We start from the raw sequence: 15,923 nt of genomic DNA on the forward strand, positions 1-15,923 counted from the left end.
AGATAACCTTAGGTAAACAGGAACGCCACTAATAAGAGCACTAGATAGATTTCAGATGCTGTGGAGGTCCCTCAAGCTGAACTGGCGAATATAGGGAGATTGTTAACATTACTAGATTAAACTAGTACTCTTGTATTAGCAAAGCCCTGATGAGAGAGAGAGAGAGAGAGAGAGAGAGAGAGAGAGAGAGAGAGAGAGAGAGAGAGAGAGAGAGAGTAGGGGTGGGTGGTTGGGCAGACAGAGGGATTACGTATCCGGGAAAGGATAGATATTTGTTTACCGACCAATCATTTTTTTTTTCTTGTAACATCTTCCAGGATCTCCCCGAAGCGAAGTGAAAGCGTCCCGCTAAGTATGTAAGTTGAATTGTTTGTCCTCCATATTAAACAGATAAAAGCTTTGAAAGGTAAGGTAAATGGTACCATGAACAATCAAGAATTTTACGGGACTTCAGTTTCTACATAATTAGACTGTACAGACAACTCACTCATTATATATATTCATTCTTCTTTTATAAATATGAGTGAATATATATATATATATAATGTGTGAGTTTTGTGTACAGTCTAACTACGAAGAAATTGAAGGCCCGTAAAATAAGTCTTATGATGTTCATGGTACTATTTACCCAAATACTATAGGAAACTGTAATTTCCAAAGAAATACGCAGAGTTAATACCCTAAGGTAGATCTACCTTTATTACTTCTACCACTGGCGGCTCCGTCATTAAAATAGTCGCCTCGGCCATGCGTTATAATTTTTTTTTATGAACATTGAACATAAATGGAATCTTGAAATAATTAGACTCCCGTTGTCTTCTATCACAAAGTTTAAAAATGAATAATCGATATTTCCTGTTTTACAGGTTTGGAGGAATAAAAGTATCTCGATATCATGTTAGTTACAGCGCGTTAAGACCTTTTTGGCGTGATAGAGTCATAAGGTTAAAACGTTTATCACTGGAAAGTAATGATAGGACGGCACGTTCTATAGCAAGTCATTTATTTGATAAACTATAGTCTTATCAACTCTTTATCTTTTACCCGAAACGTCCATTAGGGAAAGAGAGTGTAGCAAAACACATTTAAAATTGTCTTGTATATAAGGGAAAAAACGACCATTGCTACAGGCATATGAGTGTTGAGAGGTCTAATATGTTTTGATCGGCAAAACTGGAGAGTGACTCTCTCTCTCTCTCTCTCTCTCTCTCTCTCTCTCTCTCTCTCTCTCTCTCTCTCTCTCTCTCTCTCTCTCTCTCTCTCTCTCATGCTGTTACTCCAGGTTTTTATCTAGGGCTAGATCGCTCTGCTTTCCCTGAACAACATTGTATTAAATTTTCCCACGAAAGAAATGATCAAGAGTTGGTGCATTATTTTATGAATGTACAGTTCAAGAATTTTTCTTGACGTAATTGTTGCTCGATCAAATTAACTAGGTGGATAATGGTAGTACGCTAATTTAATTTACTACAACAAGTAAACCAGTCACCGTAAACGGTTACTATTTACAAATACAACATGCTAAAATAAATTGGGACAGAGGCAATTAAATTGATAGAGATTCTAGACGTTAAAGTAAGGGTGTCTGAGCCAGCGCAGGATTCTTAGAGAGAGAGAGAGAGAGAGAGAGAGAGAGAGAGAGAGAGAGAGAGAGAGAGAGAGAGAGAGAGAGGCTTCCTTCACTCTAGTTATCCGCTTTTCACATATTGTCGGAGGATCTTCCAGTAGTAACGTGGAGGTAGACCAGCGTATTGAAAGAGTAAGTACCATTAATTTACCTTATTGTGTAATATCATGTAGGTATTGACTAGAAGTTAATGAAAACTGTAAACAAGTTATCGAGATCATGGATTTTAAGCAGACACTTTAAAATTAAAACGTCTTTTTGAAGCTCTGCCCATCCTCCTTTTTTATGCTTCCACAATTACCATCGCTAACCTTGTGTATTTTTGTACTGCCTTATTTGGTCAGGCGGACCCATTATATTTGTCTGTTGTTGCCCATAGTTTTCTATTTGTGACAGTTAAGTCTTCTGGTCTCAAATTGTAGTAGTTGTGTTTCCTACTGGCCGAGAATTCCAAAGACCGCGCTTTTTTCATAGTTGTCTAATATGCATAAGCAAATTTCCTGTTCGTGTAAAATCTGTAAGTCAGACGTTTTGATTCCTGTGATGTGTAGTAACCCTGACAGAATAGCCTATTCTTTGTCAAAGTTGAATCGGTTTTACCCTGTAGTCTTTCCCCCCAATTTTTATTGTAGGTTCTCCCGTATATATGACGTGAATGCATACAAAAATCTGGCATTGATAGCATAAACACCGCCGTTCTTGCTGAATACAATCTTGTCTTGTCTTCTTATGTACTACCTCAATACCTGGGGTTCTTTACTTTTAAATAGTAATTCCTTGTCATTTTCTTCTTGTGCCGGACCTTTTAGCCTTGTTTATCAGGTACAGCTAGGCCTAAGCCACAGTATTCTTGTTTATTTTTCTTTAGAACGTATTGAGCTGTCATCTAATGCGGTAAGCAATGAAAATAGAATATTTTTTGGAAATAAAGCAGCAAGACTTTTGAGGGGTTCAAGTTATTGTCTTAAGCTCAAAAAAAAAAATATCCGTGTTTTGATAGGAATAACAATTTAACTTCCAAAATATTCTCACCGCACTCATAGCCATTGAAATTATGAGCATGTGCCACCCGTGTCAGAATTACAGATCAGAACACCAGAATTTGAGGTAATTATCGTAAATTGCCTGTTTGTGACTTAGTTTTCAGTTTTGGTGTACGGTTTTACAGTGTTGTGAAATTTGCTGTTTTGAGGTAAAGTTTGAAACAAGGCAATGCTTACATAACTAAGTTATTGAATTTCTAGACATTACTAATGTGAATTATGATGTGGGATTTCAAACCCCCAAAGAAACTTGTGAAAACGTATTGTATGAAGTGTTCCTTGCTTAGGAAATAGAATACTGTAACTTGGTCACCACCAAGCACAACTATGAGTTTGAAGAAACTTAGACTTTAATAAATTAATTTTTGTTGCAGATCAGTAATAATGGCATGGTTGTTGAACAGTGAACTTCCTTCATCAGTAGCATTGTAACGCGGAAACTGTCATTAGAGGCTTCAAAGTTGCTAATAAGTAAGTACAATACTTTTGGTTGTACACTGTCTTACATATCTGAATGTTTGAAATATGATTTTGATTTTTAACCATTGCCAAGAACTATATCCCTATAACAAACCCAGACCAGTTGACCAAAAGCCTTCCGTTCAGAAAAAAAAAATTCTTTATGTACTTAAGAAATAAAGGAAAAATAAAAGTTGACTTGAACAGTCATCAAAGTTTACCTTAAGAAATTGGCAATCTGTAAACCAGGTTTATTTTGCCAAGAATGTATCTTTAGATAGTGGAGGACTTTTGATTAATTTTTACATTATCTTTTATTATTACTTATATTTACTATTGGGTCATACTTTAGCAGACTGCATATTTGCTATTGGGTCATACTTGAGCAGACTGCAGAAGTCAGGTTATGTGTAAGACCTGCAATAGTGGTCATCATGCCTTCTCTAGTTAAAGCTATGCAATGACAGTGTAATAGATCCGAGTGAGCTTCTAGTAATTCTACAGCAAATCATCTTATGGTAAACATTCATTCTAACAGTATATCACTGCAGCAGTCTTCCGAGACCAATCTAGTACAAACTGGATTTCCTGCTGTGATATTCTCCTGAGATCAGTCCAGTAGCAACACTACTTCCATCTGCCAAAGTAAATGCTACATGCAAGACCTAATGTGCTGTTCATGTTTATATGAGTCAGACCCTAGTTGTGAGTTTAATTGCATTCCAAATCTTTCGAATTGGATGCTATATTAATTGAGCAGTCTGAGCGCACACCTAGTGGCGATTCTAGGGGGAGGCATGGGGGGGGGGGGGGAGGCAGCTGCCCTCCCAGATTTTGGCCATGACCCTGGTTTGCCCCCCCTGGTTTGCCCCCCCACACTTTTTTTAATTAAATATTATATATAAAATTAATCATTATTGAATATAACAATAGCCACTATAACTATACTCTGTTTTTTTTTTTTCATCTGTCCATACCGGCTGTGGGTGTTATGGTAACACTGCGTCCCAGGGCTTTAAATAGTCACGCTACGTGTAAGTTTTAGGTATATAAAGGATATCTGGGTGTACATTTGCAACTGAAAAAGTGTTTTAATAATTTACTGTATGCGAATTACACCCATTAATATTCGAAATAGGTTATTGTTATTATTGTTGAATGTAAGCTCCCTTTTCGGGGTGCGAATGGAACAGCCAGACGCAGTGGCGGGAAAATTGCTTCTCTCGCTGTTCGCTACGGCAAGATGTCAACGTATTACTTCATTATACGTAAGTATATCAGTATGTACTGTTAATTTTTATAAAGTGCGTTTCAGCCAGATACGATATGACGTAACTTGGTTTAGCATCTGTTTGATGGAATATGCGTCTGGCTGTTCCATTCGCCACCCCGGAAAGGCAGCTTACATTCGACAATAATAACAATATCCTATTTCGAATATTAACGGTGTAATTCGCATACAGTAAATTATTAAAACACTTTTCAGTTGCAAATGTACAACCAGATATCCTTTATTTACCTAAAACTTATACAGCGTAACTATTTCAAACCCGGGACGCAGTGTTACCTTACAAAAACCCCACAGCCGGATGGACAGATGAAAAAAAACAGAGTATAGTCACACAAAATTGGGCTGAGTACCCTCAAGAACGTGATGCAATGTTCTGTTTTGTTTGTAGGCACTTAATTTGCATCACCTTCTTATGGCAATGCAGACGATGCATTTGTAAAGAGTAGCTTTAGACGATGGAAAAAGGCACAAGGAAAAGATGGGGCCATTGCAAAGCACCTGAGCTCATATATCTACAAATCCTCCTATACTGCGTGGATTGACTACCAACACAATAAAACTGATAAAACATCCATTAAACAGAGCATAAGTGAGGGCTATCAGAAGAAAGTCCGTGAAAATCGTCATTACACAAAAACATGGTGAGATTATACTCCTGACAGTAACACAAAATATAGCACAAAGAGGTCAGAGAGAAGGGGACGATGAACAAAGTCCAGGAAATATCGGTAAACTTCTTAGATACATTGCCGAATATGATCCTGTTATAGCTGAACGTGTCAAAAGTGGTCCAAAAAATTAGAAGTACACCAGTTCTGCAATACAGAATTAGATGATTGATACATTTGCATCAATTATGAGGGAAGAAATAGCTGAAAACATAAAATCCTGCCATTACTTTTCTGTTCAAGCCGTTGAAGCCAAGGATGTGAGCAAAGCTGAGCAATTAGCACTAGTAGTACGATTTTATGATGAAATCTCACACTGTATTCAGGAATGTTTAATTTCATTCACTCCCATGTCTTCATTGGATGCTGCCTATATCACAGACATAATACTGAAAACTAGAAAAATTAGGCTTATATTATAATTCTTCTCTTGTTGGCTTGAGATTTGATGGAGCATCAGTCATGAGTGGAGGAATAGTGGCGTTCAGAAACGTATAAAAGAGAAAGCACCCTTTGCTTATGTTCATTGTTATGGTCATAAGCTCAATTTGGTTTTGGCAAGTGTTGCAAAGAATATACCACAAGCATCTGAACTTTTCAGTCTTCTAGAAGAAGTCTATATCTTTGCTAGTAATGCAGTGGTTCATGAGAAGTTCCTTTCTATACAGCGTGAAATGTTCCCTGAAGAACAAATTCGAGAACTTCAACATCTCAGTGATACTCGCTGGTGGTGTTGGGCTACCTCCTGCGAAAATGCTTTATTACGCCTGGAATGTATTATAAGACTTGAAGGAGACTTCTGCAGATGATACTGGAGCTCGAGCTGTATATATCTGCCTGAGGTTTACTTGCTCAGATGGATGCAGAATTTGTTTGTTTATTACAGTTTTTCTCTGAAATTCTGGGGAAAATAAATAAAGAATCTCAGCAGCTGCAGGACAAACAGGCAGACCTTGGAAAAGCAGATAAACTTATTTCTAGTCTTCGTGAAGATTTAGCTGATGTAAGAAACTCCAAGTTAATTGATTATTACGCTAATAGGGTTGACGAACTCTGTAAAAAAAATGTGACATTTCACCAACAGTGACAAGAAAACGTTCAAGAAAACTTCGACAGCTCCGTGATTTTATCATGCTGGAAACAACTGGCCAGACAGTTGTGGAGCCAAGTCATGCACAACACGTCAAAATCTTGTATGAAGTACTAGACTGTTTAAATAATGAATTAGATCGTCGTTTTTCCAAAGATTCATGTGTGATCTATGGCATTTCACCTTTTTGTCCTGCTGGACAGACGTTCTTACATGAGGATGACTCGAAGTCATTTGCTTTATCATATTCAGTTAATCAAAGTGATTTAAAACACGAGCTACCTTTAGTTAAGAAATTGCTCCAGAAAGAACCTCAGCCACCTACGTACATCATTAGTAGAGTTTTTGTCGTTTATTCATCCATATAAATCTGCCTTTGATTGCTTATACAGGTTACTATTGATAGCTGTAACACTTCCTGCTACTAGTGCTTCTTGTGAAAGAAGTTTTTCCAAAAAGAAAATAGTAAAAACATTTCTTATTTCTTAGAAATTCAATGACTAGTGAGAGACTAAGTAACACTGCATTATCATCAGTTGAAAGTAAACGGGCTGAGAGTATTGACTTAGATAGTTTTGTAGATGAGTTTGACAGCCGACATGATAATCGTAGAGTCAAACTGCTCTAAACATTTTGAGAATTGTCTCGACATGGTCCATATCTGTTTTGTGTTCAAATGTGTATTATAAAAACTTACCATTCTTTAATAATGCATATTGTTATGAATGGTATAGTTTTGAATGTCGAAACATTTTGAGAATTTTCACGATAAGCCTCATATTTCTATTCATTTCATTATTTAATACCTTTCCTTACTTTGTTCAAATGTGCATTATACAAACTTATAATTCCTTTATAATTACATATTGTTTGGGACTGTATAAGAGTTTTGAATGTCAAACCAGCATTTTCAGAATGGTCATGACATGGTCCATAGCTGTCTGTTCATTTCATTAGTTAATACCTTTCTTTAAGTTGTGCAAATGTTTATTACACAAACTTAACATTCTTTAATAATTTGCATATTGGTTTGGATCGTATATAGTTTTGAATGTCAAACTGAACCTTTTCAGAATTGTCATGACATACCCCATGTATATCTGTTCATTTCATATAGTTACTACCTTTCTTTATTTGGTTCAAATGTGTATTATATTTATACATGCTATCCATTCTTTAATGTTTGCTTATTTTTTGGAACTGTATGTAGTTTTGAATGTCAAATTTTCATATCGTGCAAGTCGGGTAAAATATCCGATGGATACTTTTCAGTTGTTTTGCTTAGGAATCAAACAAAATTCTATATGAACATTTAATTTTAGTCAAATTCATTCCTCCATGAGTTTCAAAATGTTTCCAAAATTGTAATTATTTTTAGTCACCTTTCCTACGATGCCCACCCAACAATTATCTTTGCCCTGGAGTTGCCCCCCCCACTTTTTGAGGGGTAGAATCGCCACTGCGCACACCATAAGAAAAGAGCATTTAGAGCATTCCACCCATAAGGTTAAATAAAATTAAGATAGTTTTCCCCAACAAATTATTTTGTTGCAGTGGTCAGTTGAAATTATTGCAAAAATTGCTAAAGAATTCTTTGTGGAATCATTATATGGCCACATTTCATCTGCTTGGAATATGCATTAATTGAATATGTTCCTCCTTAAGTGACTGAGGTGATCAGTAGACTGGTTTTAGTCACCAGAATATATTTCCCCGAAAGGTTTGGTATAGCCAGTATTTACTCTTCATGGGAACAGGAGGTATTATCTGCATGATCTAGTCCTGGATTATTTTATCGTAGTTTGGTGTCCTGGGTCAACCAGACCCAACTTACCTATTGTCGATCAAGATGAGCTAGGCTAGGTTACGGAATGCTGTTTAATTTTCCATAATAGCATTTAAAGTTCTTCTCTTCATGAAAGCTTGAGCTATATCTGCATCCATAATTTCTTCCTGGTTAACTATACAGGAAAAAAAAAACGTTAATTGAAAAATCACTTATTTTAGTAGTATCATTGTTAATGTATTGGTTCCATTCAGTGAAATGTTAAAAGTGTGTGTACATACTGTATGTCAAGATACCTTTCAACATCATACGTTCGTCTGTTGAAGGATGCGCTTTCCTGGTTTAATATTGCTCTCTTTCCTGCTTATGTAGGCCATTGTAGAATTTAGTGTTCCATAGACTTAGACATAAGGATGAATTAATATTGGTAGAGAATCCTCCAGTCACTTATAAACTTTGTTTAATTCTAGAATACCCACCATTATTTTATTTTACTTATGAGCTTGGAAAGTTATGTAGCATTGGTTTATGTTATGGGTCACTGAGTTACAAGCAAAGAAAATAAAATTTCAAAAACAAGGTGAAACGATTTTAAAACATTCCTTATATAAAACTATACTGACATTCCAAAATAGATGAAAATGCATGTTTACTTCAAATATAAAGTACTATGTTACCATCACAATAAATACAGTTTCTCTTAATTAAAAATTAAGGATTAGGTATCCTCCTAATAAAGTCAGTTGATGTTGAAAAAAGTTTTATCAAACTAATTTCATGGGTGATTTTTGTATTGCAAGTTTTGTTTCTTTAGGAACAATGCTCAAAAAAAGTTTTTTTTTTTTTTCAGGATACAAGGATGCCAGGTACTATCTACAAGGCATTTGTATTAGTATTGTCGGGTTTGTTGCTGATCTTAAGTGGCATCTCTGCCAGCAGAATACCTCCTGACAATCAGGAAACCTTCCTGGAAGTAGATCCTGAGCTGTCAGGTGACTCTACACTGACCAGACTCGAAGGTGCAACAACCAGTGTAGAAAGAGCATCTCACTCTCCATTTATTGTTACAACCAGTGATCACACGACTTCCAGCCATCTGGATATCAGCAGGGCTTTCTTTACGACCAGCCCCCTTAACCCGCTACCTGAGAGAGAGAAGTGGGGGAGTCATCCCATAGGGTCAAGGGAGGACTTTGAAATTAAGGACGACAAAGGGGACCGCAAATGGCTTGCATACTTCTACGATCAAGCCGTTGTGGCTGTGCTTTTAATGCGAAATGGCACTATGCTGGAATGCACTGTCCAAGAAAACATGTAAGTAATGTATTTTTCATCATACATTGTTGTCTTGATTGATGCAATGTCATTCATTTTAATTTTGTTTAATGAGACAATACACACAAAATTGTAAACTAACTGACAATGGACATGATTGAAATGCTGAATGAGAGCTGAACCAAGGGACTACAAATATAAGTCCTAAGTTAAATTTAATTTTCCAGTGGATTCGTTTCACAATTTTTAAAAGAGAGACTGGTCTTTGCATGAAAATTTATTAACTTTCACAACGAACGGCTACTAATGACAATTGCATAGATTTATATGCATAGTTTAATACAAAATTGGTCAATGTCATAGTCTGAATATCCCTATAGTACTTGTGAATTTCTTTTTTCAGTGTGAAATTCATTGTCTTCCAGTATCTGTTACCTAATAACTAGAATGACTCTTCCTCTTTAATTCTGCTGTTCCTAGCTAAAGGTTTACAGATGACATTGCTCATTTCTAATGAATTAGGTACCAGAAAAATTGACTACTAATTGCATTTGGCATCAAGACCAATCTGAAGTGGACTGAATTAGAGGTATTGAGAAATTTGATCAGCTCTGAAAATGTCATTAGATTGAACTAATGAAAGCATGATTTTTCCAGGTTAAGTGTTTTAGTATTACGGTACATAATTGACTTATGCATTTCAAAGTTATTCATTTCATAAAATGAAATTGTTACATTGCTTACTCCAACATTTACTTCAGAAAGCCAGTCTTGGTTTCTTAGCCACATCTGACTGTTGAGAGTATCCCCAAATTCAGTTAAGATATTCCAAATTTCTCAACCAGGAACTCTTAGACGAAACCTACGAACTTGGGAGTGAGAACTTGGGAGTGAAAGTGAATCTTTTGAAATTTATGATGATTAAATGTGTAATCTTACTTGTATATATCCTTTGTTTTCATTTCACCACTTGATAGTTCAGAAATTGAATAATATAGGGCTAAATCATAATTAGATTAAATGTGTAATCTTACTAGTATATATCCTTTGTTTTCATTTCTCTGCTTGATAGTTCAGACATTGAATAATAGAGGGCTAAATCTTAATGAGATTGCTTATGTATTTAAGTAAATTTTATTTAAGGAGCTCGTTTAAATAGTGAAAATATTACAGTAGTTATTCAAAATGACCATTATGTTTCTTAGTCTATTCAACACGACGAAACTTTGTACAGTATGTACATAGACTTTAAAATTACAAAATACTGGTCCCGAAATGGATAGGTCTCCTGTTATTGGTAAGAAAATTCTTTGACGTTGCATGGAATTGCAAGCATGGATCTTAAACAGCAAATACTGTGTAAGCAGCAAGAAAAGAAAAAAATCTCTAACTTTTGAAAAATAATTGTAAGGCAGTCATGTTGATGGGTAAAATGAAATTACTCTTCCTTGTACTAATGATGAACATAGTGCATTTATTTGTTCACATATTGAAATCAGTAGCTAGTGGAGCAGTGTGCTTGATATGCTTGTTTCACATGGTTCATTTTCAAAAGATTTTTGTCAAGTACTCCATGACATGAAAGAAATCTGCTATCCAGAATCAGATTGACAACTGCCATTTTCATTACAGTACAGTACAGTATATAAACAAGTTCTTTTTGGTAACCTTTTTCAGCCTTTTGAAATGACTGATATTTTCACAATGTAGATATATAAGTTTCACAAGATACTTTCTGTAACATTTCTTTTTATCAATTAATCAATTGCTTTTCAATCTGCAATACTGAAGTCAAAAATGGGAGCAGGAGAAAGCCTTGGAGTATCTCGCTGAAATTATGCCTTTACGCCCAATTGCCTTTGATTCCATGGTTCATCTCATCACCCTCTGTGGTACTCTTAATATACCACCGACACCGGTAGCTGCCTTACGTCAGGCAGGTAAAGTAGTTTTCAGAATTTTCTGTCTCATTCAGATTTTTGTTACTCATGGACTTGCCTACTCAGTCTGTCAAAAAAAAAATGGATAAAAATATGGTAGTTTCTTGCATGAAAAATTCCTTTATATATATCCTCGAGAGACTAACAACCTCGTCTGTCAGGGTTACAGTTCTATGCCAGATGTTGCAGTGACTAACAAAATGCCTTATGCACCAAGTAACTTAATATTTTTGAATCATTAATCTAGTCTGCTTGATTGTCGAGATTCGATTGGTGTCATTTCACCAACAAACTATGCTTGTTTTGTGTGTGTATTCGATAAACTACATCCATATAAATGTCTGGATCTATTGAATTGTTTAAAACTTAAAGGACCCAAACCCTGTTGACTGTAGATGTTTGTTATCACTTTGTTTCCAAATTAGGTTTGCATGAATTTTTTCTTCATAACTAGAGACCTGAGCTTCACAATTCTGTAGGTAAGCTCCCTGCTCTGAGTTCTGAAGCTTACTTATTCTAGATACACATCACTTTTAAGAAACTTAAATTATTGTTCCAACACAATTATGTACCTTCAATTTAAGAGAAAACAAAAACTTGCTCTTCTGGGTGTTTCAGGTTAAATATTGCTAGTATGGGTGTGTCCCATTGGCATCTAGTGTCAGAAAAAAAAGAAGAAATTTTTAACTAGCTCTACAGCCTAAAATATTAGACATGATGGTTTAATAAAATTCTGGATGGACCCAACACTTACCTACTTTCACAAATAATCAGTTAACTTAGAAAGTAAGATGGCATTTTGTTGTTCATAAGACTTACTTTAGGTGTTCCGTCACAGTATAGAGGACCTCATTTTATATGTAGATAAATATATACTCTGGTATATGCTTAATTCAACCGTTTTATCAACTATTGCTCTCTACATACCTACCAAGTATACTTAATAATGCTTTATACTTCTCAAATGGAATTTCATTGATTATTTAACTTATGCCTGCTTCTTCAAAGAATGGTATGTATTGTAAGTTTTAACGTGGAACCTTTATTTCAAATTTTTCTTGGGATTCCTTCCATTACGCATCTTTCCAGCAGACTCAACAGTCTTGATTGCCCTCAAAACTTGTCAGGTGGATAGCATTTTTGGGGTTTCATCTGATACATCTCTTGAACTAAGATATTATTTGTTTTTCTGCAGTGACTTAGGTTTAAAACACGTGCTTTGAAAAGTAACCCAGTGTCTAGGGGGTACCATATGTAAGGTTTTAATAGCAATCCATTAGGTTTTAATAGCAATCCATTAGGTTTTAATAGCAATCCATTAAATATAAATAGTGGAGACAAAATGTGTTGTACATATTGATGATTTTAATTTTTTCAGGGCCAAACCCTCTCTGGTGGCTAGATTTTTCAACCATACAGGGTATCTTGCCGGGAACCCTGTGGTGTGGAGTGAGAGACAAGGCCACTTACTATCGTGATTTAGGGCCGAGACAGAAAGTTGACAATTGTTGTCGGGCACATGACCTTTGCCCCATTAAAATAAGCGGATTAACTACACGATATGGGACCACCAACTTAGGGCTAAATACACTGTGAGTAGTGCACATATAATTTCAGAACATTATGTAATTTTTACTTTTTAAATGCAGTGCAGAGAGAATCTGTAGTCAGCTAACACTCTCTGGTCATAACATTCACAGTGTAGATTGTGTGCTAGTTTCATTTACTTGAATGCTAATGAACTTTTAAATCTGTATCATTTGTATTTTTTGTTTCCTTTACATTCATTTAAATGGTATCAAATAATTCTAAAATACGTATTTGGAAAAATAGATGGATAACTGCAGTAAGAAAGTAGAGCCAGATCAGATTTTCAGTGAATGGTTAAATTATCCTTATCAGAGAACTTTATAGTAGTATTACTTACTGTTATTGATTTCAATTCTATCCCATCATGAATTTCAACAAAACACCATCCATTAAATATGTATCTTTGAAAAACCCTGCCATCTGGTATTTTGTGAATTATTTTAGTTGTATGCAGCCTATTTTTAGAAGGCAATTACTTTATGAAAATCTCAGATTTTAAATATTAATGAAAATTCTGTTCTTTGTAGGATGATATACCGTTTCAAAATAGTACTAGAAATTTTTTGGACAGCTTAAATAATTAGTATCAGAGTATTTTGTTGTAATCCTACCTTATTCATATTCTCTTTTACTTTCAGGTCTCATTGTACCTGTGACCTTGAATTCTATCGGTGCCTCAAGGCTGCAAACAGTGATGTTGCCAATATGGTCGGACAAGTATATTTCAACTACCTCGACATTAAATGTCTGGATGCTCCCCCCAAAACAAAAGCTGTGGAGGGGTTGTCTAACAGACCTCCCAGAGGCTCAGTCCAATCGTCTAATAATCAAGAAGAGTTTGGCAAACTGGATTGCGTTTTGTTTGATGAAGAAAGGGAATGTCGGAAGTGGGAGTTAACCCCAGCAAACTTTTCTGTTGAATTGGTTATTTCTCGTTTAGGGTTGAGATTCTGAGATTTAATTTTTCCAGGTGGTCTAGGAAATTAATCCTTTGACTGTTCTATTTTTATATGTACCTTGTAAATAATGAAAATATTATCTAACGCTAGTCGTTTGACATGAAAGTTCTTCTTTTGAAGAGATAATTTGATCTGAAGATTTATTTTTTAACCAAATACTTTAGTTTTACAAAGAGGAGATATTTGGGGATTTAGAATTATTTTTAATATAGTAGTTTTAATATATAATTTCTCTGAAGAGTAGATTCAGGATGTTTGTTTCAGTTATCTTAAAGAGCAAAAACCATACAGTTTGTTTTCTTATGCTTGACACTATTTAAACTTATGAAAATGTGTCCAAATCACTCAGGGTTTGTCCAAACCTACTTTGGAATGTCATCTATAAAAGTAGGTGGCAGTTGTATCAGTTTGAATAACCAGTACAACTACTAGTAAGATGGTATGTATAAAAATTTGGTCCTTGTTTCTGTGTTATTCTTTGTAATGACAAACTGAATTCTACCATTTGTACTGTATCATAAAATTTTGACTGGCCTACAAGGCCACCATATTCAATAAACAAAAACAAAATATTCTAAATTTTCATCAACCAATATGTCAGTTTTTCACAATTCTCCATTTACAGGCGCCTTCAACGGGGGTAGCTAGGTGTGACCTATGGGTCGGCTCCCCGTTTTTAGGGTCTTTTGATGAGGAAAAGGCTAATTGGAGGGGTTGCTGTGGTAGTGTTTAACACTCGCCCCAGTTTTATACCGACACCTTTTATATAGGTGAGCGAGTCAGAGGCTTCTGGCATGTCCAATTTCGCAGTTCTCTGGTATTATAGCAATATTCTACTAGAAATAGTGCTAAAGGAGACATATTTCATGGAGCGACACGGCTTCCTCGCCCAGAAATAGATTTTTCCTTCGTCAAAATCCCTTTATTATGTACGTATTAATCTGCAATTGTAACCAACATTAATGGCAATAATATTTAGGAAACAGTTAATTCAATTGGCTTCAATTTTGTGAAGGCAAAGGTAAAACCAAGTTGATCTGAAGATAGTATACATTTTTAAAAATAGCCCCTATGCTTCTTTATCAAAGGGTACATAGGATAGGAGATTAAATCATTCATGTGTTGGTTCAGTCTCTTGCTCTTAGATGAGCCTATCGAGAAATTTGACTTACAAGTTTTTGATTGGCTTTAGGCTGGTCAGATTACTAGAATACTAACAGTTAGTAATGTATGAAAAAGATTCTTGGATCCATCGTCTGTCAGGAAGACACTGAAAATCTGATTTCATGGACTAGATAATTCTGGGACCAATTTTCAAGTAAGTGCTCCAGATGATATACCCACCAGGCTTCTTACAGGTAGGAGCTATGTAACGATGACTAGAAATGGCAGATTGATACCCTCCATCACAGGACAACTGTCGTTTCTAGTCCCATGAATGTCATTATCCTACATCTGCACATTCCTTATATGTAAATACAATAAGGCATTACCAACTATTCACATTCATCAGTAATCAGGATTGAGGTATTATCAGTCCAAATATGTGGTGGTGATGCATTATTAGTACTATAGTAGATTCACATCAACCGTGCATTTGATGTCTAGGCCAGTCCCTTACGACGCTCCTGATTGGCTGTTGATAAGCCAGTCACAGGCTGGAAACTGTCTCTCTCAAGAGTTCACATGGGTAGGATCATTGTTCCACCTCTCCTGAGGATTATTTCTTTCAAAAGCATGCCTCAGGAGAGGTGGAACATAGACCTTACCCATGTGAACTCTCGAGAGAGACTGAGAGTTTCCAACCCTGTGATTGGCTTATCAACAGCCAATCAGGAGAGTCGTACAGGATTGACCTAGACATCAAATGCATGGTTAATGTGAATCTACTCTAATTAGGTTTGTATAGCTTCTGTTAATAGTGAAAGCACTCAAGTTTCATCAGAACAGGTACTTACAGATTCTCTCTTGATTTGGTATTGGTGGAGGGAATGCTATTGTTTTTTAATTTTTACTCAAACTAGCAAAGTCAGTATTAATTTTGCCCTAGTGAGTTATGCTGTACGTCATTCCAATTATTTTTCAGACTTAATTGGACATCATGAGATGTTTCAGTGCAACTAGGGAATATTTTAGTTAGATTGGAGTCGTCCTTTCCTAATTTTTAAAATGTCCAAGGGATCAAGCAGGTTTGC

At 35.6% G+C, this 15,923-nt stretch overlaps 1 protein-coding gene across 2 annotated transcripts in view; it reads left to right on the forward strand.

The window, feature by feature from the left end:
- The window catches only part of LOC135208634 (uncharacterized), a 16,057-nt gene extending 1,757 nt beyond the window's left edge, over positions 1-14,300 (forward strand). For both annotated transcript variants that reach the window (XM_064241018.1, XM_064241019.1), the window contains exons 2-6: positions 3,045-3,141; positions 8,815-9,278; positions 11,031-11,179; positions 12,558-12,771; positions 13,408-14,300. In XM_064241018.1, the coding sequence (XP_064097088.1) occupies positions 8,824-9,278; positions 11,031-11,179; positions 12,558-12,771; positions 13,408-13,723 (1,134 nt within the window). In that variant the 5' untranslated portion in view covers positions 3,045-3,141; positions 8,815-8,823 and the 3' untranslated portion in view covers positions 13,724-14,300. The remainder of the gene's footprint in view (positions 1-3,044; positions 3,142-8,814; positions 9,279-11,030; positions 11,180-12,557; positions 12,772-13,407) is intronic.
- The last annotated feature ends 1,623 nt before the right edge of the window (positions 14,301-15,923 follow it).

The sequence above is a fragment of the Macrobrachium nipponense genome, chromosome 35, assembly GCF_015104395.2.
Source record: "Macrobrachium nipponense isolate FS-2020 chromosome 35, ASM1510439v2, whole genome shotgun sequence".
NCBI classification, from domain to species: domain Eukaryota; kingdom Metazoa; phylum Arthropoda; class Malacostraca; order Decapoda; family Palaemonidae; genus Macrobrachium; species Macrobrachium nipponense.